This window comes from Nilaparvata lugens, chromosome 3 (genome assembly GCF_014356525.2).
Source record: "Nilaparvata lugens isolate BPH chromosome 3, ASM1435652v1, whole genome shotgun sequence".
In the NCBI taxonomy this organism is placed as follows: Eukaryota; Metazoa; Arthropoda; class Insecta; order Hemiptera; family Delphacidae; genus Nilaparvata; species Nilaparvata lugens.
This window is the reverse complement of record NC_052506.1, coordinates 90139956-90164497: the sequence shown is the minus strand read 5'-3', so window position 1 is coordinate 90164497 and position 24542 is coordinate 90139956. Positions and strand designations below refer to the sequence as shown.

The 24542-nt window shown below is 33.5% G+C and overlaps 4 protein-coding genes across 5 annotated transcripts in view; 1 reads left to right on the top strand and 3 right to left on the bottom strand.

Moving 5' to 3' along the window:
* The window catches only part of LOC111062386 (alanine--tRNA ligase, cytoplasmic), a gene marked incomplete at its 3' end in the record, with an annotated part of 38793 nt that extends 38446 nt beyond the window's left edge, over positions 1 to 347 (bottom strand). The window contains 1 exon segment of the mRNA XM_039425018.1: positions 95 to 347.
* Positions 348 to 1623: 1276 nt separating this feature from the next.
* On the bottom strand, positions 1624 to 8258 carry LOC111052465 (NEDD8). Its single transcript, XM_039425017.1, has 4 exons — positions 8118 to 8258; positions 6874 to 6891; positions 4905 to 5017; positions 1624 to 1985 (listed from the first exon to the last, which is right to left on the bottom strand). The coding sequence occupies exons 1-4, from the start codon at positions 8133 to 8135 to the stop codon at positions 1898 to 1900; spliced, it is 237 nt and encodes a 78-aa protein (XP_039280951.1). The 5' UTR covers positions 8136 to 8258; the 3' UTR covers positions 1624 to 1897.
* A 314-nt stretch (positions 8259 to 8572) lies between these two features.
* Positions 8573 to 13996, top strand: LOC120350633 (baculoviral IAP repeat-containing protein 5.2-B-like). Of its 2 annotated transcripts, XM_039425016.1 has the most exons (6): positions 8743 to 8988; positions 10192 to 10299; positions 11269 to 11378; positions 12164 to 12281; positions 13695 to 13757; positions 13922 to 13996. In XM_039425016.1, exons 2-5 carry the CDS (start codon positions 10192 to 10194, stop codon positions 13749 to 13751), a joined length of 393 nt encoding a protein of 130 aa, XP_039280950.1. In that variant the 5' UTR covers positions 8743 to 8988; the 3' UTR covers positions 13752 to 13757; positions 13922 to 13996. The 2 variants fall into 2 exon arrangements, with proteins under 2 accessions (XP_039280949.1, XP_039280950.1); XM_039425015.1 differs by lacking the exon at positions 13922 to 13996 and having other exon boundaries at positions 8573 to 8988; positions 13695 to 13917.
* Positions 13997 to 16088: 2092 nt separating this feature from the next.
* LOC120350632 (GDP-fucose protein O-fucosyltransferase 2-like) lies at positions 16089 to 23088 on the bottom strand. The gene is made up of 7 exons (XM_039425014.1): positions 22868 to 23088; positions 21805 to 21946; positions 20311 to 20442; positions 19568 to 19760; positions 18530 to 18707; positions 18072 to 18201; positions 16089 to 16779 (listed from the first exon to the last, which is right to left on the bottom strand). The coding sequence occupies exons 1-7, from the start codon at positions 22911 to 22913 to the stop codon at positions 16626 to 16628; spliced, it is 975 nt and encodes a 324-aa protein (XP_039280948.1). The 5' UTR covers positions 22914 to 23088; the 3' UTR covers positions 16089 to 16625.
* Positions 23089 to 24542: the final 1454 nt, after the last annotated feature.

Sequence of the window (24542 nt, the reverse complement as noted above, 5' to 3'; positions counted from 1 at the left end):
GCGTAGAGCATGTAAGGTGTAAAACATTAAGACTTCGCTTTCCAATTATTGCAATGCTGGGAAATAAAATCTAACATTAAAACCAAATACTCACTTTTATGAGGTATCAATTTAATTGTGTATATTCAGTTGAAGTTCTATGACGAAATTAGAACTTATTCACATTTGCCAGTTAGTTATTACACATTAAACCGCATGATAAGATGCTACTATTCGATTTCAATCTGGATCTTGACGTAGTGAGGTCCTTATTGCCTGCCTAGCCGTATTTTGATTAGATATTTTGCACACCAAGTCCACGATTCAATATAAATCTTTACCACGACACACCATCCAGCAGAAGAGTGAACAGCCTTGATGGGCGAAGTCCTATTTGTTGCAAACAGCTGACTTTTTGCAGGCTGCCAAAATCGAAAAAATATTCGATAGTAGCAAAAGATATAACCAGGAGCAAAAAATACTTTAAATATATTTTGAATTGTTGCAATCAGGTAACAAAAACTCTAATAATTATCTTAACAATTATCACTGAACAAAATATCGTAAACCAAAAACGACAAGAAAATCACCATACAATATGAACTGGGTGGCGCCAAATTCAAAGGAAACCTTGGATAAACATAACGTAGGTAGGCCTACCGTGCTGTTTTAAAATTTGAAAAAAGTGATACGGTACCGAATCAAGTGCTGTGAATAATAAATATTCAATTGGTCAACAAGAAAATTATCATAGAATTATTTTTTCTGCTGGCCAACACTCAACTTGCGAGGCAATCCAACGAACAAAATTCTTATAGTGTATAGTCAGTCTACCGTACTGAAGTGCAATCGAGTAAAAATGTAGGATATTTTTAATAATTGTTACATTTTTTCATTAAGGTCTGTTTTTATGAGAAAATAGAATAAAAAAGTTCAGTGATTGAAAATGACTTTTCATAGTCACTTTGCCGTGTTGAGAGGAAATAGTGCAATAAGAACTTATGGAAATAATATTGGTTGTTACTTACCGGTACAGTAACTTTTTTAGTGTCACTGATACATATGAAGGCATCAGCTTTATTCTGTTGCCTTCGGTGTTCCTTTTTAGACGAAAAAAATTCCGATTTTTGTGTTCCATAATCAAACTTTCACATATTTAATAAATGAGTGAAAAATTAAATCCTGGAACTGCTCTCCAATAACCAAATAGCATAATGGTAAAAATGATATAACATAAATTCCCTTTTCTCGCCAGAATTGTCAAAATGTGTCTAAATTGCATTGATAATGCTATTCAATCCCTAATCCTACCCCAATCCAACAGTAGGTTTCTGTCAAATTATCCTTGTAAAAGAAATATTAAACTTTTTCCATAGTTTCCACCAAATATTTAAAGCTGTATAATTTAAAGTTGCAGATTTCACTAATTACAATACAATAAAACAGTTCATGAGCGAGTTCTCCAACCCAAGGGGTCACTAATTAATAGTTGTCGACACACATTGCCTGTCAATATGCCCTTATAAATACACGAAATCGAGCTATTTAGTATTCAAATGCTCTCCCTACTTTAATTATTTATTACTTTGAAAATTAAGAGGTACTTAAAGAATGTTCATACTCTCGACAGAAATCAAACAAGACTTGGTAGTTTTTGATTTTATTAATTTACTGAAATATACAATGTATAATCATCATTGAAAAAATACAAAAACTAAAACAAACTTATTGTAATTATTCGTTATGTAATCAGAAGAAATATTGATACATGTTGTAGGAAGATGAACAAATTATATTACATAAATTGACGTAATAACTGAATTTTTGTAACAAAACTGTGAAAGGATAGTGTTCATTTTTAATCGTGGATAGTTAATCTTGGCGTCAAGGTGATTGATTCTCTGAGCATATCAATGTTTCAAAGGCTTCCTCCACGGAGTGCAAGAACGAGATGAAGGACTGAACCGCCCTGAACTTTGTAGTCTTGTGCTGTTTTTTCATCATTCCTGTGAAAATTAATTCAAATTGATCAATCAAATCAATTTAAGGCAACATTTGATTTGTTAGATCAGAACGACCTTGTTAATAATAATTGTAAGAAACTAGAAACACAGATATGAAGGTGAAATGAAATAAATGTTCAAAGTTCATTTCAACATTATGTAGAACTGACATCTCTTTCATTTTACCTTGATATCCGTAGGACTTTCATTGGTGAGGAGTCCCTGACAGAAGTTCCACCTCGTCTGGTAAATAATTTAACCCATCAGTGGCCCTCACAACTTTTATATAACAGCCGGGACCGAAAATTTAACGTGCCCACCCTATAAAACGGTAATGATCTGGCTGAAAACTTTTATTTATATCTGGGTTCGAACCCTGGACCTCTAGGCTGCTAAACAATTACTATACCCATTAGAGCCTGGATCACTCTCTTGTAGTAAATGATTGTTTGTGAGATCACTAAGCTCGTAATATATACTATTAACACAGAGGAAATTAAAATCAATAATAGAATACATTTTTTCCGTCTCTGAGTATTGAAACAGTCAATTAATAGTTACAGAACAATAAAGATTCATCTATAATCTTAGAAAGAATCATCTTACACATGTACGGGATAGGAAATTCACGAATGACACATCATCACACTGGTTACCTTCTAATTTTTAAATAGATACAATTTACGTCGAGGAAGAGATACGTCGTTATGTAGCCCTGTTCTTTACAGGAAATTCAATAAGAGGCATGTCCATAAAATAAGCGAACTGGGGCTCTCAAAACCGATGAGATTTTATTAGGAAATTCAATAATGAGGCATGTCCACAAAATAAGTATACTGAGGCTCTCAAAGCCAAAGGGATTTATCCGAATTTTGTTGAGAACAGTCCACGCATATTATGAGAGAGATGTAAATATAACCCGTCAATAGCGAAATTTGCGGCTTTGTAATGTTATTAGATTTAATAAAGAAAAATATTCTGGTTGAAATGTATCATCTGGTTATAGTGTATCAACTGTTTTTTGGTGACAAATTTGGGGTTCACTCTGTACATCTGAAACCAAAAAATCTGGTGTGGCGCGCTCACACAACTTTCCTTGCCGTTATGAAAATTTATCACCTGACGCTAGTGTACACGCGCATCTCAAGTCTACTATTCAAAGATCTGCCAGCTGGTAACAGGACAATAACGCTGGAGACACACGAAGTCTGCTATCTCTTCATAGTGAATGATTTAATAGAATCAACATTTGCCAACAGTTTGCATTATTGAATAAACACATTTTCTCGAATTTCGATTTTATTGAAAATGTCACTGAACATTAATTGTAGAAATTTTTATGCTCAATCTTTTCCACTTGAAATTTTTTGTTTAAATTGTATCTGAAGCCTGATAATTGGGAATCTAAAATCACCTTTTGCATTGATGAAGCGGAGCTACTGAAATGTTTACAGATATGGGACTTGTGGCAGTTGATAGAGCTCATCAATGACTATTTTAGGTATAAATTTGATCAAAATCGTTGGAGCCGTTTTCGAGAAAATCGCGAAAGACCCTGTTTTTGACAACATTTTCGCCGTTTTAGCCGCCTTCTTGAATTGGATTTGTTCGAAATTGTTCGTGTCGGATCCTTATAGGGGAAGGACCTTAAGTTCCAAATTTCAAGATTTCAACACACACACACACACACAGACCAATACCCAAAAACCACTTTTTTGGATTCAGGGGACCTTGAAACGTATAGAAATTTAGAAATTGGGGTACCTTAATTTTTTTCGGAAAGCAATACTTTCCTTACCTATGGTAATAGGGCAAGGAAAGTAAAAACAGTCTCAAGAGTTGAGTCACATCTCTAAACCCTAGACCATAATGTTCAAAACCACAATTTTATCAGGGAAAATCACCAAAGAGACCACCTAATCTTTAGAATACTAAAAATTGCAGGGAAAAATTCAGAACAGGAGCTGAGCTATTTTGACAAAGGGATATTGCCTGCTATACGTCAATATCAGATAAATACTTACACCATGAGGATCTGATCCAAAGGTCATCACACACCCAGCTATGATTAGCTAGAAATACATCTTCGGAAGTCGTCACCATCCTTTCTTCCAAAGTTAAATTCAAGCTACGAATCTGCCCTGTTCACACCAGCAAAGCGCCGTCCTATCTCCCAAAGTTGTCCCGTTCACACCAGCAAAGAGTATCTTCTAATATTGGGAGAGAAGTAGTCATACTATCTTCCAAAGACGTATTTCTGGCTACACGTAGCTGGGTGTGTGAAGAATTTAAATGGCATGTCCTGGACCATTCCACGTATACTCCTTACACAGATTACTTATTGATATAGTGGGGTCCACGTTCTAATGGCAATGAAGAAAGATAGGAGAGCAGCGTTGCCGATTATATTTTTGAATTATTGAATAATACAATTTCATAGTTAAGATTGAACTGGCAACGTCTGGAAATCCTAAAGAGAAATTAGTGGACAATTATTTCATTGTATCCCATACGTAATATTATCAAGAATTGAATTTATTGATCAATTACAAACTGTGTGAAAAATTTGTTACATCATTACATTTATTACAGACGAACAAGTAGTAAATCTGTATGTAAGTATTGTATATTTTTACTATTTGGATAAGATTTCATCTGTTGGAATTTGGGATTGAAATAATCTTAGATTTGAAACTTTTAGATTATCTTTAAACAAAACTCTCTGTCAAGTTGCTACATAGAATAGCACATAATATTTTTAATTATCAAACTCCAGTACATGAGTAGAAATGTTTCTGAATAAATAGTTATCTGATCTAATCGAAAACTATCGAAATACATATATTATTATGGGAAGGAGAAAAAGACCATTACTGAGAAATACCATAGAAAAAACGACTCGATTGAATACTCAATACTCACATCTGCTTTCCTGAAAAAATTAGCCTCTGTTGTTGAGGTGGAATTCCCTCTTTCTCTTCTACTCTTTCTTTTATCCGCTCCACTTTATCGGTTGGCTCAATATCGATTTCAATCTAAAAACAATATATTAGAAATAAACTAAGTTAACAATATTAACAATAATAGTACAATTAGAATAACTATTTGACCAAATTTGATTTCAAGCCTGGCTTGATTGAATCATAGTGTAAGAGAGGACGACTTACAGCTTAAGTTATTAAAAACCATCTGAGCGATGTTGATGCTCATACTTTATACTAAACGGAGCTGGCTATCACTCCAAAGATCAAGGCAAGCGCATGCCTCTTATATAATCGAAGGTATTTTATATCATCGCAACCAAGGAGCAAGTGCTTGCATATCAATAGAAAACACCTCAATATTCCGATATACTCGTAGCATGACCATCTTATGGTAGGTATTCATTTATTTATTATATGATTGAGGTTGCTACTAAAATAAAACATGATACTTTTTGTGACTTTAAATTTTTGATTGTATTTTATTTTAATATGGAGGTTGTGGAGAGTTGTAACAATACGTATTAGATAATATGCTGAGAAGTCAGACTTTCGAATTGGCTTGATTTACTGGTATTTTGAAATGTGAATATATCCGAAACTGATCAACATCAAGACAATAATAACTATTAAATTATTATTATTGATTGTCATTTACTCTGTCTTCACATTTCTTATTGGAATCAGGAATCATAATTTAAAATTATTGACTTACATTCAAAATGTCGCAACCAAGACATTGGGCCTGATTTTCAAGTCATAAAGAAGAAGGTAGGTAGCATTTTCAAATTAAGAATATTATCATCAATAACACCTACCATCAAATTACTTTTATATTTATATAGAACTTGGATGATGTTTTCAGAATTTTTACCGATCCTGTATATTATCTTCAGTCCATCAAAATATATTCAATTTTATGAGAAATTATTTCTGACATGATCCCAAAATATCTAGTACTAGGATATAAAATATTAATATACGGTATCTTACACAGGTACTTAGAAATCAACTTCAGGAAAAAATTAAGAACTGGTTAATAGTCACAATGTTTTTGCTCAGTGGAATACTTTGAGGCCAACAGATTAACCATATAAATGTCATGTGATAAATGTAGTTCTAACAGGAAAGGCCATCTTGATAATATCGGAAATTGTCTATTTTTAAATGTTTCATATTATTAATATATTTAACTGAGTTAACACAGGTGAATAAGTGGGGTTTCACAACAAATCTGGACCGGGCCAAGCCGAGTGGAATCCGCGTGTGCGCTAACTATACAGGATTTAGTCGGGATCATTTAAATCAATGCCGGGCCGTGCGGATTTGTGCAGTCGGCTTGACGCCAACTCGAGCGTTTTCGGCCAAGCGGATTCTACCTTCTTTCAGTTTAGTTCGATCTCCCCACCTAGTGAGTTGCGCAGTATTTTGTATTACTGAGCGAATCAGCAATCGGCTTCAGTGCGAGCGCAGGCAGATTCCGCTCGGCCGATCTGCCCAGCTCGGCTCGGCCCGGCCCAGCGTTGGTGTGAAATCTGCCCAATTTTAGACACACGATAAACTATCATTTACGTATGTAAACTACGACAAGGACCAAGAGTCAGGTCCACTTCCAGACAGTCAATCCAGATTTCTGGTTATGACTAAGGAGAGAACTAAGAATAAAGTAGTAGTAATATTAATTAACTATGAACTAGTAACATTTTATATGACGGCAATTATTACAGTTTACAGCCATTAACATATTGAGCGGTTTTTTTAGATACCATTGAATTTAGTATTTAGAAAGCTAAATTTTACTCATGATAAATGGAACCGGTCATGAATTCAATTAACAGGTTTCTATTTCATCCAAGGTTTTTTAAAGAAATTTATAGAAAAGTTCAAGAAAATATTTTGTTAGTACTGACCTCTTTACCAGTGAGGGTCTGGATGTCCACAATACCATGAAAAAGAGAGCAATGACTAATTATTTGAAATTCCATAAATATTTTATACAATGAGAAAGATAACACGTACAATAGAAAAAAACATCAAAACATCAACAGTTACAAAGTATAAGAATTCAATTCGATGCAGTGATAGATTAAATATTTAAGAATTTAACAAAAACTGGAAGATCTTAGTTTTTAAGCATTAACAATCATGAATCAATCTTGTTTAAGATTTGTGAATATTTTATCATAACTCCACCTATTAATGAATATTGTCAATATATTTAATTGTAAATAGGAACACTGTTTTGATCTACACTATCAATTTATTGGCTACCTTTATCGAAGTTTTCCTATCACACATTAATGTGTTACTACTAGCTTATCCTAAAAAACTTAATAAATCCGGAAAACGCAGATTTTTCAAATAGTTGAGGGAAAGAAATACTGAATCATGTTTACATTTATAATATAAAGCGTCATTAAAGCGGCAATATCTCGAAATCAAGATTTTGTGTTTGAGTTGGGGGTTAAGCTTCATTCCTTATTGCAAAAGCTGAAAAAAAATTAAAAGCCAAAGGAAAATAGTGAAAAATGCTGAATATTGGCATAAGTTGTTCTTTTTATGAGTGAATGACTATTGTAATATTTTTTTAGAATTTTAAGAAAAACTTGGCGAAACTAACATTGAGAAGCTTTCATAAATTTTTATGAGAATAATGATAAATATATAAGATTCGTTTGTTGTCAGATCATTAAAAACAAGTGCAAGACAAAGCAAATAGAGAACAAAGAAGCAGTCATTTTTACTCTACAAAGAGATCACTAGTTTACAATGGCCATAAAAATCATCAACAAGCTTCTGATTTATATTCTCCTTGTGACTTCTTATCATGGCTATATTTGTATTAATATTTTGACTTTAGATGGCTGAGCAGTCTATTACAGCAAAAGTGCCTAGCCAATAAGAAACGGATCAAGGAAAAATAATACCATAAGAGGAAAAATAAATCAATTAGAGCCAATTGTTGAAAAATAAATTTTTCATCAACTAGAATAGTTGAATGACAATAATTAAAATTAAAAAATTAAAATAATTTTTGCCTAGAAATAAATTTATCAACTTGACATAAAACAGCTCAATGACGACTTTTTTCATTTCCTGGGATATAAAAAGACTTGATATTCATAAAAGTAGTGTTTAAGAAAATTATAATTACCTTAACTTTAATCAACATTTCAAAGTTTTAAAAATACTTTAATGCACAAATAATTTAAAAACTTGATTACACCTTTTAGGTTAGCCGAACAGCAGAACAAGAACAAGAGCTCTCATTCCGAAAAGGGGAGTCTGTCTCGCAGAATTTGTACGCATGCGTTTCAAGTTCAGCGCTCCTGGTGATCGTTTCGTCAACTACAACTACAACATTATCTTCACAAGATGACAAACTTATTGAATTTTTCAGAATATTTAATATTTTGTAATAATATTATCAATAGAGCGCCATTGAAAAAACAGAATCCTGTTCCTAATCACTTATCACGATCACGTAACTACGTGAAATTTGACATTCATTATGCGCAAGTGAACAAATTACGCGAAGCAGCTATATAAATGCCTTATAGAGTATGGATGATAAGCAAAATAATAAATTATTATTCTCCTTTTCGATGAAAATTTTCTAGACTCGAGTAATTTGAAAAATGTTAATCATTGATTCAATGAAGAGAGTTGAAAAATTATCAATTTCCGCTATTTCTTCAAAATATATTGAAACTAACGTTCGTATACATCAAGGAAGCATAAAACATATGATTTTGAATCCAACGGTAAACAAGAAAAGAACCGCCAATTTGACAAGTTGAAGTTGGTTTCTTGGTTAGAACTTGAAGTTTTAAAGATCACTATAAGATAAATAGTACAATAATCAGTTTGAAAATAAAAAGAAACATTTGTTTTAATAAAGTAGTAGTTTATGTGTTGAAAGATTCCTGCGCACAACAAAAAGTTTTATTGATTATTTTAGAGAAGAATAATAGTTATTTATAAGATTTATTTCACCTTTATCAGTATCTTCAAATTCAGTTGCAGTAAGTAATTAGTCAATATCTTCCTCAATATTACATATATTGCTAATAGTTTCAAAAGCTAATCTGTTTTAACTTGATTTATAAGCTTTACAAATTTTAAGGCTATGATGTTTAACAAAAAGTGAAGTAACCAATGTATCAAGTAGCTTTGTGCTGTTGATATTTTTGATGTCGGTTTCACTACGAGGTATTATTAAATTACAAGCTAATTTTACGAAAAAAGTTTGATGACAAATGTTATGCATGGTAATCTGTCTACTGCCACACTTCTTTCTTATGTAATTACTTGCAATGATTAGGGCTTTAGAGTAATCTAATAATCTAGGGATTAGAGTAATCTACCTGCTCAAAAAGCTGAGAAGCCTCCTGAGTCTCAAGAGACTTCTAAATGATGTATCATGTGGTGTTTGGCAGTCATGTGCAGTATGGAATTCTTCTGTGGAGCCATTCTCCGCATGACAATGACATCCTGCTTCTTCAAAAGAAGGCACTGCGGATCCTTACCTACAGTGACTTCATTGCCCATTGTCAACCCGTCTTCGTGTGCCCAGTGCACACCGTCTTCGGTCTGTATATACTGGCCTCTCTTACTGCAGTGAAGATAAAAAGGGCTAACATTATGAGTTGGTGTCAGGTGCATTCATACGGTACCCGCGGAAGGCTACAGTTGAAGATTCCACGCTGTAGGTTGTCAAGAGTGAAGGACTCTTTACCAGTGTTGACACTCAAAATGTTCAACCTGCTGCCGCGCTCGGTGAGGGATCTTCCTATAGGTGTTTTCAATAAGAGGCTGTCAAGGTGGCTGATTGAAAGAAGCTATTACAGTATCAATAATTTTCTTGGGGATAGCTTTGAGGGACTGTGATGCCACGCCATCTTGATTATCAAGTTTAGTTTTTTATTTGTTGACGCGATCTATCCGGGAACACCTGGCTAACGATCAAGACTTTGGATATATTGTGAAACATGACAATGATAGACAGTATGACCTCCCGAAATAGCTTAGGGATCTATAACTTGATGTTAAAAAATCAACAATAAAGAATTTATTCTATGTCACAAATCTCAAAAATGATGCACAAAGTCTCTAATCTAAATCAAAGTTAAGATACAGTAAATTATATTTGTGAAAATAGGCATTTATTTGGTTCAATTAGATAAAAGTTAATTGAGGCACTATACAATTTAATACTTTGGTTTCAGATGGAGTTATTTAACAGACCAGATGATATCATGTTTTGGACAAAAACTCGTCTTCAAACTTTCAAATACTGGCCATTTGATGACAAAGTTCAGTGTAATGCAAAGCGGGTAAGTTTAGTTTCATAACTTTATCAGTAACTTGCAATATAAAATATAGCAGATATTCTGTGGTATATAACTAAAAACAAACTACCCAAAAGTTTTGGTTTATTTTGAAGGAAATCTTCATGTCAGTCTCTCTCCTGCATGTCCCATGTTCATTTTTATTTGTAATACTGCTAGATGTGCCTGCCCTCCCTGGAGGCGCTAGCTGACTTCTTACGAGCCACCTTCCTTAGGTATCATTATTTTAATGTCTGGTCACAGTCGCCTATAGTAAATGAGTTGCCAACATTGTTAACCTATTTTTGAAAACTGCATTTCACTGTTAAACTTTCCACTACATGTTTACTGCTTTCAACTGTGTGTAACGTTGTCATTGATTGTAACAAAAAGGTGTCAAGTTTTAGAGAATATAGAAACCCCTTGATCCAGTGTTCGAGACATAGCGTAAAATTTCACCAAAATAAAAAAGGCCACTATAAAAATCCTGCCGGGCTGGTCCAGTACTAGTCGCAGGAGCGTTACAAACTGCGTTCTGATAGCACCGGTTCGTGGATTCGAATCCCGCCGATGACATGGACATGTCTGATCATATCATCAATTCACCAACGCACAAGCATACAAGCTCATGTGGGCATCATCTGCAATAAAAATAATGTCTCCATTTCGATTTACATGTTTTTAAAACGATTATGACCCCATGTCTACCCGGCTGCTGAATCCAAATATTATAAAAAAAGCTGCTATTGAGTATTTGGATAAGCCAAAAAATTTGGACGTCCTCTCATTGAATGCAATTTTTAAGGCGAGTTTTCCCAGTATTAAAATTGGCCTTTTCTGATAAAATAGTTTAGAATACCTAGTTTACTGATTTATTGTCTCTTTTCTGTTTAGAGCTACTTGTAATTTACTGATTTATTTTGAACTGATTAGACTACTTTAAAATGAAACTAAGTTGAGTTATTGTACTTTTAGATGGCTGCTGCAGGATTCTACGCTACAGGGGGACGAGAAGAGCCAGATTTGGCTTGTTGCTTTGTATGCAAAAAATCATTAAATGGCTGGGAAGAAACTGATGACCCTTGGTAACTATTTTCAATATCAAGATTTTTGCTTACTCGAAAATACTTATTTATCTTTGATCAAGTTAATTTTTGTTCTGAATGATCATGAATAGTGAAACTGTCCTTGGTCCTTGAGACTGGTACACTGAAATTGCGGGCACAGTCTGATAAGGCACTACCAATCTTTAACAAACAGCTGCTGGAAGAGTCGTAGGTTCCAATAACAATAGGCTCATAATGACAGAGCTCTGCTCGGCTGCAGATTTTTGTTGTTTGGTGTTTTTCATTATCACTCAACAATAATATTCACGGATAAGGTTGATTAAGAGTTGTTGACTTTCTGTGTTGTGGTGAATATCCATATTGGATGAAAACGACTAGATTCTGACAAAACAAAAAATGCTTTACTGAAACAGTAGGGTGATACTATATTACTAGAGGTCGATGATATAACAACCTACACTAATATCTCAAATTGTCTCAATAAACCATTGGTTTTGAAAATATAATAGTTGAATTAATTAAAATAGTTTAAAGTATATTATTTTGACAATATTGAGTTCATTTCATTTAAAGATTTGCTTATATGTTGACATTTCTATACTTTTATACTATACTTCATCAACCATACTTTATAAATCGTTCATTCATCATCGAATTGAATATTTGACATATAAAATTATGAATAAATTGGTTATCTTGTATTACAGGCAGTGGAGTTGAAATCGTTATAAAGTTATAGATTTTCTTATTTGAGTTTTTCTATGTAGGAATCTCATTTTTAAAAGAAATTCAATATTTTTCAGGGAAGAGCACAAGAAACATTGCCCTACCTGTCCGTTTGTAAAGTTTGATAAAAAAGAGAAAGATTTAACAATTGAAAATGTCATAGACTTACTACAACACTTGGAACTTCAACGTATGGTACGTACAATATCAACAAATTTAATAATATTTGTTTTACACAGTACTTTTACTTCTGTGAATCAATGGCCAGGTTTTCTAGTACTTTTGAGAAAGTTCATTAGGGTTCAAGACAAAAGCCTTTCCTTTATTAAAAATAAATGTTTTCTCTAGACCTTGTGATGTATCTTAGTCCAGTCAAATGGTAGTAGTTTTCCAGGAAATAGCCCCGAAAGAATTTTTCTCGACTGTTCCATATGTATATTGGGGCGCTGAATTCGAATCTGAAATTTGCTGACACGCCAGAGGGCGGCTTCACCCCCGAATTGTAATTCGGTAACCCGTTATTATAAAAATCATTACTTGATCTAGAAATGTAAAATAAATGTCAATTTATTGGAAATGTTATTATCTTCAATTTTGTAGAGAATGCTTTTACTCGAAAAAGCAAGGTTTTTGCGATTAAATGGAAACATTAAAAAAGGCCGAAATGTTGGGGGTACAGCCGCCCCATGGCGTGTCAGCAAACTTATCAAGTTATGATAAGGAATTACATATCATGTATTTATACAGATACAAAACACAAATGAATAGCACGATTAATGGCCTGCATATATTGTGTAGGGTAAAAGTGGTAGATTCTCATAATTTTGAAAAAATCAATTTTTTGAAAATTCGTAGCTCCGGAACAAAAAATGGTAGAGTCCTGCGTGACCACTCAATTTATTGGAAATTCTATTATCTTCAATTTTTTACTGAATGCGTTTTCTCGGAAAACTCAAGGTTTTCGAGAATAACTGGAGAGATTGAAAAAAGTCTGAAATATGGTGAGTTTTGGGGGGTGAAACCGCCCTCTGGCGTGTCAGCAAATTTCAGATTCGAATTCAGCGCCCCAAAATACACATAGAACCGTCGAGAAAAATTCTTTAGGGGCTGTTTCCTGGAAACTCCCCACAATCTCCTATTATGTAGATTGAGTCATAAGTATGGGAACCCTTCAATAAGTTAAAGGGTTTCCCATAGACCTACATATGACTCACTCTGTATAGATTAAAGTGAGATATGGTTCAATATAATTTTTCTTTTGGGTGGTTAATTAATGAGGAGACTTTTAGGATACATAGACTTTTAGATTTAGATTCCGAACTGCTGGGAAGCAATTTTTATAAATAAACTGCAGTTAAAGTTTTCTCACGTGGTCATCCGTCGAATAGGAGTAGCAGGTACATGTTTCTTCAACTTTCCAACACGATCACAAAGCCAACTGCTTCCTCAATTTCATTTGATGATCTTTTCTAAAAGTTTTATAGAAATAAATTTATTTTTCTTAATAAATGATGAATGATAATTTATTATGCTACTGTATTGTCCGCGTTTTTACTGCAAATCATTTATAGTGCAAGTGTCAAATTGAAATTTATTTTTTTGTTACAGACTTCTATCATGAAGAAAAAAGTGGACGAGTTACATAAATTAGCGAATGCGCTGTGATCTGCTTCAAGTCAATTTTCATGTTCAATTATGGAAAACTATGTACAGTATATTTTATAATGGGATTAATATTTTATAACAAAACGTGTCTTTTAAATTTATAAATTGAAATTTGTAAGATTTTTGAATGACTAATAAATGAATGAATAGATTATTTTTCACACAATATCAGATTATTGAAATCATCACTCTCCTGTCATCAAGATTATAGTCAGTTGGACAAAAATCTAATTCGATTCAATTGATTTGAATTCAACCGCTCTTATTCAATTCAAAGATTTGATTTCTACTTTCCTTGCCCTATTACCATAGGTAAGGAAAGTATTGCTTTCCAAAAAATTTAAGGTACCCTAATTTTATGTTTTCTATACGTTTCAAGGTCCCCTGAGTCCAAAAACATGATTTTTGGGTGTTGGTCTCTGTGTGTGTCTGTGAACACGATAACTCCATTCCTAATTAACCGATTGACTTGAAATTTTAAACTTAAGGTCCTTATACCATGAGGATCCGACAATAAGAAAATCAATAAAATTCAATTCAAAATGGCTAAAAACCATATATTTTACGGGTTTCTCGAAAACGGCTTTAACGATTTTCTTCAAATTTATACCCTAGATAGCTATTTATAAGCCCTATTAACTGACATGAGTCAAGACCCTGGGAAACTAACAGGGGGTCCACCCCATCCCTGAGAAATTTACTTGGTAACCTCCTTCTCGTGCGTGAGGTAGGAAGGTAGAGCAGTTTATTCAAAAGAACACATGTCGATATTTTATTTGTAGAACAGCTGTTTTGACAACTTTTAAAAAATCCTCAAATTTCATAATTCAAACAAAGGAATATGTACTCTGAAAACAATAACAATAGTATAATCATAGTTTTAATTATTTAGCCGCCAATCGGCATAATGTTATTCCCCGAAATTATCCTCGTTTAAGAATGAGGCTTATAGATCAATGAGCAAGGAAAATTGTGTGAGTGTACCACACCAGATTTTTTTTCTATTGTCAATACTATAGCCATCTAGTCTAGAGACTAATGAGCTACCTTTTTTCATCCTAACATACTACTTGAACAATTAAACAGCTAATATCTCATTAGAAATTCTTACTGATATTGTTTATTTAATTAATATGTACACTCTGTACTGTAGAAGCAAGATTCACTCAATCACTGCTCTGCTCTTTCACTGGACACTACTTGAACAAGTACTACACTAGTTCAAACGGTTTCCTCCTTTTGAGCCTCCGCACCAACCCTCCATTGTCTAGCAGCTGGACCAACACGACGTTGTCGTGTTGGTGGAGTCGCCCCTCGTGCCTCTCCGCATGCCTCTAGATCTCGGTGGACACCAGGTCAACGTGCAAGTGAATTTGAATTAAGAATTGAGTTACACTATTGTTTGAAACTGGAATAAATTTATAGTTTGAAAAATGAAGTATGTTATTCGATAAACAATACCTTGAAGATGATATCCTCAAAATTTCATGAACTTCTGAAATAACTCAACTTGAAGCGTTTGTCTCGAAAAGTAAAAATCAGTTTCTTCGAAAATTTGGTGTTTTTGGAAAATTTTAACTTGGCAGTCGGCACTCATGAAATATAGAGAGATGAATCAAAGGTCATTGATTGGTTCTTTAAAACATTGTTAACTTGGAAAGAATATAAGAAAAATTTTCTCCGTCCGATGATTGGATTTTTACAAAAATTGCAGCGCACGAGATCTCACCGAAATTTAGTGGATTTTAGAAACTATGAAGTATAATAGACAATGTTTATGGCTCGTATTACATCAGGGATTAGGCAATCAGTACATAACACCAGAGAGCAACCATTTGCGGCCATAAGTAAAACACGCTGGGCCACTAGTGAGACACCACGATTGATGGCCGGACTGGCGACTCTAGGGTCGTCAGATTCTGGCGGTCATTTAGTGTCGCTAGCCCGGCCACCAATCCTGGCCTCTGAATCAATGGATGCTCACAGGCGACCTAATGTAATACGACCCTAAAAAGGGTAAACTTTTAATATTAAAGGTACATCAGAATTATTGCTTTTCCAGTAATTTCATGCAAAATTCACTCATTTTCAATTGAAACAACCGATTTTACAGAATTGAATGTCTTAATTTATAAGAAACTGATCCTATTTCCTAAATAGAATGTGTGCTTTAAAAGTTTGGCAGGGCCCCTCCCTGGGTATGCCCATTTGAATTGGGCTTACATTGGGAATGAAAATGAAGTTAGGACTAATGAAGATTTTTTTCATTTTGAGCAATGCCTCAAATTTCAAATTGTCTAGTGTAATAAGGTTTTGAAGGTGAAAGGAAAGGTTAGGTTTTGGCTTTTAAATGACAATATTATGGGAAATGTTTCGATCATTTTAGATGATAATACAAATAACAAATAATTACACAAATAACGAAATTTTGAAATACTCGCACATTTGAGAAATGGCACATAAATAAATGACACCCTTACATTAGATAACATACCTTAAGCTTAGCATTAAGCTTAATGGAGCTTACATACCACTTGAATTGACAAAAAAATATAAGTTAGTAAAGCTCAAGCTCTAATCATCTCACACAACAAGCATACACAATTAAAAAATTATTTGAGATTTAGAAAATGTATATAGCTTAGTTACTTTTACTTGAGTATCACCTCATTTTTTACGTATAGATACCCTATTATCACAGATAACATAAATAAATGCATTCAAGTAAAATACACATTAAATTAATATTAGAAAAAATTCTACTTGTTGACGTGGCGAAGTTCGGACAATAATATCCTCTTGATCACAGGAGGAGGAAGAAAAAAACGAGTGAACGGTTATTTACTGTGAATTGTGAACGGTTGAGAGTAGTTTTCAGTAAATTATTTTCCATCGGGAGGGCTGTTCGCATTTCGTTTCACTGTCCACACAGAAACCATTGAACGTTGAATCTGGGTCGAAACCGAGAATCTCTCGTTCCTCCTGAATTCGAAATGAGAACGTCGAATCTTGTGACCCAATGAAATATCTGCAACATACAGTAATCGAATACTTGTAATAACGGTTTAAATAACTTTTAAGCAGAAATTATTTCTCACTTTTCAGCGTTACAACCGTTTCGTAAGAAAAAATGTCGTGTATGAACTAGCAACATAAGCTATTTGTTCAATTTTCATAATTTTCTTAAAGGAGCAGTTTTAGGCTTCTAGTAATATTACTTCCCTAGTAATGCTTGTTTCCTTTGCATGCCAGTCAACTTTGATGAATTAACAGATAAAATTGTTTTTTAAGCGAATTTACTGCTTCATTTAAGGGTCGATTTTAAAATTGCCCCGTTTTGAGTCACTACTGTTTTCATATTTTTCTTAAAGGAGCAGTTTAAGTAATGCTTGTTCCCTTTGCATGCCAGTCAAATTCGATGGATTAACAAATAAAATTATTTTTAAGCGAATTTACTGCTTCATTTGAGGGTCGATTTTAAAATTGCCCCGTTTTGAGTCACTACTGTTTTCATATTTTTCTTAAAGGAGCAGTTTAAGTAATGCTTGTTCTCTTTGCATGCCAGTCAACTTCGATGGATTAACAAATAAAATTGTTTTTTAAGCGAATTCACTGCTTCATTTAAGGGTAGATTTTAAAATTGCCCCGTTTTGAGTCACTACTGTTTTCATATTTTTCTTAAAGGAGCAGTTTAACTAATGCTTGTTCTCTTTGCATGCCAGTCAACTTCGATGGATTAACAAATAAAATTTTTTTTTAAGCGAATTCACTGCTTCATTTAAGGGTAGATTTTAAAATTGCCCCGTTTTGAGTCACTCTACTGTTTTCATATTTTTCTTAAAGGAGCAGTTTTAGTAATGCTTGTTCCCTTTGCATGCCAATTAACGTAGATGGATTAACAAATAAAATTATTTTTAAGCAAATTCACTGCTTCATTTGAGGGTCGATTTAAAAATTACCCCGTTTTGCTCATTCTACACGCGTCGGTGTGAGCTAGAAGCATTCCACTCGTGCATTTTTGTAGTCGACAGTCATTACTGATTTCGAACATCTGAATTTCATCTTTACAGTGACTGAGTGGCTGTAGTGAGAGAACGAAAGTAACATAAGAGTAACGTAATATAGTAGCAGACTTAACTACAGCTATAACTGTTATTGATAGAAATCTGTTGGAAATTAAAAAAATTATATGAGTTAAAACTGACTGGCCTTATCCAATGGAAGAAGCAAGCTGTCAAGTACTGTAAAAAAATAATATCGATTTTTGATATTTTATTCACTTTATTATCATACAAATACATTTTGAAAGTATGAACTCACCTGGCATGAGAGCAAATGATTTGATCGATGATTGCAATTCCGCCATCTTTATGCAGGAGTTTAACTTGTTTCGAGGGTTCGTAGCGCAGTACTGAGTACTCGATCAGGCGTTTTTTCAATTCCAAGAATTCTGTGGAATAAATATTTTGCTATTATAAATTATAACTTAGTAACTTAGATTGAAGTCATTGATAAATGCAACTTATTTAATGGATTAATCAATGAAATAGAATATTTGTTGTGTTGAAAGGGATTTTGTAAGATCTTCCAGGATAACACATGTAACTAGCAAGTTGCATACAAATACTGTATAAAAATACCATTCACTCTTTAAAAAATATTCAACCATTGAAAATTTAAAGAAATGAATCAATGGTTCTTGAATTTGTATAGCAAACAAATTAATTCAGCATTAATTTCCTCACCTGAATAGCATAATAAAACATAGATTTTCTTACCCAAGGTGGGAGAATCAGTTGCAACAAACACTGTGTTCAAATTTAGTTTTTCAAGTAGTTTTTTTATTTGTTTAGCGGCTTCTTCCAATGTTGGTACTTTGTCCCTTCTTCCAACTAGAAAATCTTTCCGCCTCAAGTGTACAGCCAAGTAAGGTCCACCAATGGCATCTCTTTGCTCCTGCACAAATATTGAACTACTATATTAGGAGTGAATAGCTTTTTATAGCAAGTGAAGGTTGAAAAATCTAAAAAAGTAATCAACGATTCAACTAAAGTCTGTGAAATATTACTTTTAACACGGCTCTTTCTCGAAGACGAAGAGGTCCGATGCTCTGTCCTCCACTAATCACTCCCACTACCTAGCAGCAACTTCTAACGCGTCGCGCCAACACTCCCCTCCAGTTATTGCCTGGCAATGTTCCAAAAATTGTTTACTGGCAGCAGGTATATTGGTTTGTGAGATTACGATATGTGTTCATCACAAGAACGTGAACGAAATGACACGGCGCATCCAAATGTGCGCAGTATGACCGTCTTTGTCTTTTCTACAAACTGTGGAAGGAGAAATGGGTTTCTCCTCTTCATGTTAAAAGTAATATCTTTTAGATTTATCAGACTTTAGTTTCTCTACTACGAACGAGTTACCGGCTCGAATACATTTTTACACAACTGAATAGATCCTCAAGACCAATTACTTTGATTTTCACTCAACTGTACACATTCTTAAGATGTATAATTATTTATTTATAATTCCCGGGCTGACAAATAATTTTTGAATAGTAGCGCTCATCGGATTTCCATCTAGCTGTTTACCCTGTTGTCAATAAACAAGGTAAATATTTGCAGTAGCGGAAGTCTTCGGGGTGAATTAAAGCCCTTAATTTGGATTTTCGTTTAATAATAATTATAATATTATTTAGACCATTGGTCTGTCTGTTGCAAAGTTTTTGATAAGTACATGTTGGTTCACTTTGCTGAGCATATTATACAAAATCGAGAATTGACTGAGATGCAGCAAATATATTAATATTAGTTTACCTTTTCTTGCTTCCAATCGTCAGGTCTTGATGTTTTATCCGTGATATCGTTTGAATTCAAAAACTCGTTCCTAAAATCAGTTGCCAATTTGACGAGTTGCTTGTTGAAGCGCATACTTCTTCTACACTTCCAGTAGGTGGGACCTCCGAAATTATGGTGAAGCGCTACTTCTGCGTGATCAATTACAGCAATCCTGAAATGAAACAAAAATGCCAAACATTCATTTGTGTCCACATAGGCGAGAACAAATTTGTCCCAAACTTGTGCGAAAGCAGTATTGGAGGAATGATGTTAATATTTATGCATGAACCTACTTATGTGGGATCGAGCACATGGTAATTGACTTGGAAGCTCATAACTTTCAATTAGTAGGGCTGTCCTGGAGCACTAAATCCTCAATAAGCAATGCAATCCTGCACAATACGCAACGAATACTAAAGGAAAATGAAATTGGCAAAAAACAATACGCATGCTCTTCAGCGAAAGCGAGAACAAGTGCCTCAACGTTAAAACTAGTACAGATGACCTTACAGTTGTGTTGTGTGTGATGTTGTTGTACTTTTCCATAATGAAAACACAAATTGAAATTGTCAACCAATTTTATCCATAACCACTTTTATATGAAAGCGGTTGAAAATTTCTATTTGTGTTTTCATCATAGTACATATGATTTTACTTCAAGTCTAGCTCTAGAGAAACGATGCCGTCATGTAAAGATAAAACGAAATGTCATTTGCACTGACCTTGGTCTGTAAAAGTCGAGTAACTCAGCTATAAGAGATGCCTCGCCTTGGAAAGATATACAATGAACATTTTTGGCAGTTATATTTTTGTAGCCCCACAAATTCACTTCATATTCATCATCTTTGATTTTCCTGCAAACAGAAACATATTTTCATTCTTTTTAATTAGCCTACAGTATACACTTTTATAATAATAATTTCCTTCTCTGATCCACACACAGATGTCAATGATTTACACAGACCACTGTCTATGCTTATCAACAGAACCGTAAAAGACTCGCACCAATTCAACCCTACCTTACTTTACTTTCGCTGGCTCTACAGTCCGGTGTGGACCTTGGCCTCCCTCACGATTTTCCTCCATGCTTCTCTGTCTTCTGCTTTTCTCCTCCACGACCGCACAAGCATGATGTGCAAGTCCTCCTCCACATCCCCTAACCACCTCTTCCTTGGTCTTCCACGCTTTCTAATCCCCATCATTTGTGCGTTGTTAGAATTCAACCCTACCAACTACCATTAATTATAGAATATTCAACCAACATACAGTTTTAAAGGCACGTATAAAGTTCTTGACCGAGACAAAAACACAATTACACTTGAGATTTATCAAAACAAAAACCCACATTCAAGATCAAAACCGGTCCCGGAACAGGATCCAGAGTCTTTGGAGAGAACCAAACTCACACTAAGTTCTGGGTATACCACACGGCCAGGCAGAATAGTCAAATTCAGTAACATTTCAACTTATAGCTAAATTGTCCGCCCGGGGGGGGGGGTGATGTGCCGTCAAATGTGTTATTTCTGAGTGCCATAGCAATGGACTTTGAATAGTTTGTTATTGAGGAAAACAATTAATTTAAGTTTACTTTTCGCTACTTTACTACCTAAATGTATTGTCTAATGTGAAAAGTGTTCTCATTTTATAAAAAAAAGATACATATGAGTCTGTATTAATAATTATTCCTATATAATTTTTCCAATCAAAGTATTAGCGAGAGGTTATTCATTATAACTTACCTTGCATTTATCCATCACGTGTTGTGCTTCATTTTTTAAATAAAAATGTATTTTTTATTTATTCACCAACTGTCGTTGACTAATGTCAAGATTAATTCAAATTATGGTTCGTCAATAAACAATTCACTTTTTAAAAAACCTTCAAATTTATTTCAAATGTATTTTATAAGTATTACCTACTTTGATTTACATTTAGAGGAGTCCGTCCGTCTAGCTCGAAGTTTGATGTAGAATTTATTAACAATAGCACTCTAATAGCTAATTACAACTATGCTGACTGAACAACTTAACAGTAAAATATAGTGGTTGTATGCAGTTTTCAGTCACATAACTTTCATTAAAATATAGTTTTTATCCATTGCTGCTGTTTATCAAATAGGTTTTCAAGGTTTCCGTAGCTTAGCTTTTCAATAATTAATAAAAATATTGTATAGCTAAGCTGTGGAACAAAATGATTACATCTGAGATATTACTCACCGAAACTTCCGTGATGAATCTGGCTGATTGCATGAAGTTTTCTTCCATCTTGGTTTCCAGTCGATCAGGCCATCTTTCGATTCAAACAGATCTTTGTAATGTTGCAAAATGAAAACTTCATCTACCTTGAATTGCTTCACACCTAAAAATTGAATCATCAATGAACATCAATAATAAAATTTCACCATATTCAAAGCACATTTGACACAATAGAAATATATGGTTATGCGAAAAAAATTGTGTCAGACTTATTCTCTATCAAATATGACACATGCACAATTATCTCAAGATCTCAATATTGTGAGGAATATGCTGCCAGTTATCTATCGCTCGTTGAAAAGTACAATGTTTACGTTGTTTGAAGTCTATGAAGAGCCCGATAAAGATAATCAAAAATTGAATACTGTAAATATAGTGTTATCACCTAATCAAGCTTGATAAGAGCTAAAAAGATAAGGGATGACACTGAGTATGTGGGATATACACTGATTTACTAAAACACACTAATTTGATTCCAAAATAATTGTCCAGTTCTACTTCATCTGAGATAGCTGAAGTAATTATTTATTTAAGAAAATTGAATGTAGTAAATTATCCATTTGCTTAGAAATGGAAATTCATCTATTTCACATTGAATAATGGGGTTACACATTCCATAAATAATTTGATTACAAATTAATTAATCTACTTCATCTGAGATAGCTCAAGTAATTATTTATTTTAGAAAATTGAATGTATTAGACCATCCATTTGCTTAGAAATGGTAATTCATCTATTTCACATTGAATAATGGGGCTTTGTGGTCAGAATCTTCCTTTCTTACATCTGAGATAGCACAAGTAATGATTTATTTTAGAAAATTGAATGTAGTAAATTATCCATTTGCTTAAAAATGGAAATTCATCTATTTCACATTATTAATGGGACTTTGTGCTCAAGATCTTACATCTTACACAGGGAAATATTTAATTATGGAAATCAATAGCTACTTAGGATTCTACAGAATTAAATACCTTGCTATTTTAAGTAAGTATGATTAACCTCAATTGATTGTTTGACCCACCTTCAAGAAATTGATGCATTTCTAAAACCGGAGCAAATTCTTTCATGCTGGGCACATCAAAGAAATTGTCCCAAAATAACTGTTTTTGATTGCCAATTTCTTCTTCAGGAGTTTGCCAATGATAGAGCGAGTCCCAGGGAGGAAGGACCTGCAGAATTTGGACATAGCCCCATTATACATTATAAGTGAAACATAAGTTTTAAAATCATAAAAATATAAGGATTTCCTTTGGAATGAATTTTATTATTCATGCGTGACATCATTAGTGATAAAAGCCATCACAATGAGTATTCTTATGACTTATGTGCTTGCTTACAGATACTTCTCTATTCCGTAATCCTTAGTAATTTCACTAGTTTTTAAAATGATTTTCCACTAACTGGATCTCGTAAAATTAATCACGGTTTAAATTTAACCGGCTGTTGTGCAACCGGGTCTAGGACTTATTAAAACAAACTTATTCAACCGTTTAAACAGTCTTCCAATTTATTTACTGTTCATATAGTTTATAGTACGGTAGGCTACATGTACGTAAATTCATGCATGCAATGATGCAATAGCATGCTCCATATCTTGCATCTTGAAACAATTCTTAGGTTTAATCTCCATCAATAATTTGATAGATTTATATATCCATAAAATAATCTAAATCAATAGGAGTTATTTAATACAAAATATTAAATAAGTTTGATATTTAATACAAACTTACCTAGATAGAAGAGATGATTTATCTGAACATTCTCCATCTTTAGTGCAGAACTGTCCGGAAGAATATTTTAAAAACACTGCAATTAAAGTTAGAAACAATAAAAAATAATGTGTATGCATAATCCTAATCATCACACAAATTTGTCAACTAAATTATTTTTCCAGGTAACTCAAATGTAATTTCGTACCTCTTCCAGTTAACAAAATTGATAAACATAAGTTTTATTAACCATGATTAAGGTATAAAGTGACTTTTACTTTTTAAAATAAAGAATTTTAAAAAAAGCTCTGCTATTAATTCACCACTGACAATCTTGAAAACAAAAGCAGCTTAACCATAACATAACCTCAATATCAAAAACCAGAGCTCACGCTCTGACAGCTGATGCCAGCTGTAGCGCTGACATCAATTTTGTCCAATCGCATGCTTGCCCGCGTTATTTGAAAAATTGGAGTGAAAAAATTCCGAAATGTTTAATCTATTAGTAGTCCACAAGAAATTTTTAATTCATAAATAAAACGTCCAAAACGACTAAACCATTGTTTATATGCATAGTCTACGTAATGAATCAGGCAATTGTTTAGTTTAGTCATTAGATGAGAATAAACATATATTATGTATGTATATGGAATGTATAATTTTAGGAAGTGTTTACCAAAAGATGTCCAGTCATTTGAGCTTAAAAAATATTTGCTCTTTATTCGCAATGCTACATTAAACAACTTTGTGAGTCTTTTTTCTCAAAAACTACATCATATTGCTTTCAAATCCCATCGAAATCTTACCATTAAATCTTCTGATATTCTCAATTATGTTATTAGTATAGGCGGCAATGTTACTTCTTGTTTTCGTATTTGTGAAACTTTTTTCTTTACCTACTTTTTATTGTAGGAACAACAATAATTGTTCATAATTCAATATCAGTAGATTCTATAATTCTAGTTAATAAATGATTCATATGAGAAA

Coding starts and splice junctions, on each gene's coding strand:
- LOC111052465 (XM_039425017.1), bottom strand. Junction 1,986..4,904: donor ATTTTTTCAGGAAAGCAGAT/GTGAGTATTGAG, acceptor TAATTTTCACAG/GAATGATGAAAAAACAGCAC.
- LOC120350633 (XM_039425016.1), top strand. CDS start 10,192: ATGGAGTTATTTAACAGACCAGATGATATCATGTTTTGGACAAAAACT. Junction 10,300..11,268: donor TTCAGTGTAATGCAAAGCGG/GTAAGTTTAGTT, acceptor TTGTACTTTTAG/ATGGCTGCTGCAGGATTCTA. Junction 12,282..13,694: donor ACTTGGAACTTCAACGTATG/GTACGTACAATA, acceptor TTTTTGTTACAG/ACTTCTATCATGAAGAAAAA.
- LOC120350632 (XM_039425014.1), bottom strand. CDS start 22,913: ATGAAAGAATTTGCTCCGGTTTTAGAAATGCATCAATTTCTTGAAG. Junction 21,947..22,867: donor AATGCATCAATTTCTTGAAG/GTGGGTCAAACA, acceptor TTCAATTTTTAG/GTGTGAAGCAATTCAAGGTA. Junction 18,202..18,529: donor AACTGATTCTCCCACCTTGG/GTAAGAAAATCT, acceptor TTTATTCCACAG/AATTCTTGGAATTGAAAAAA.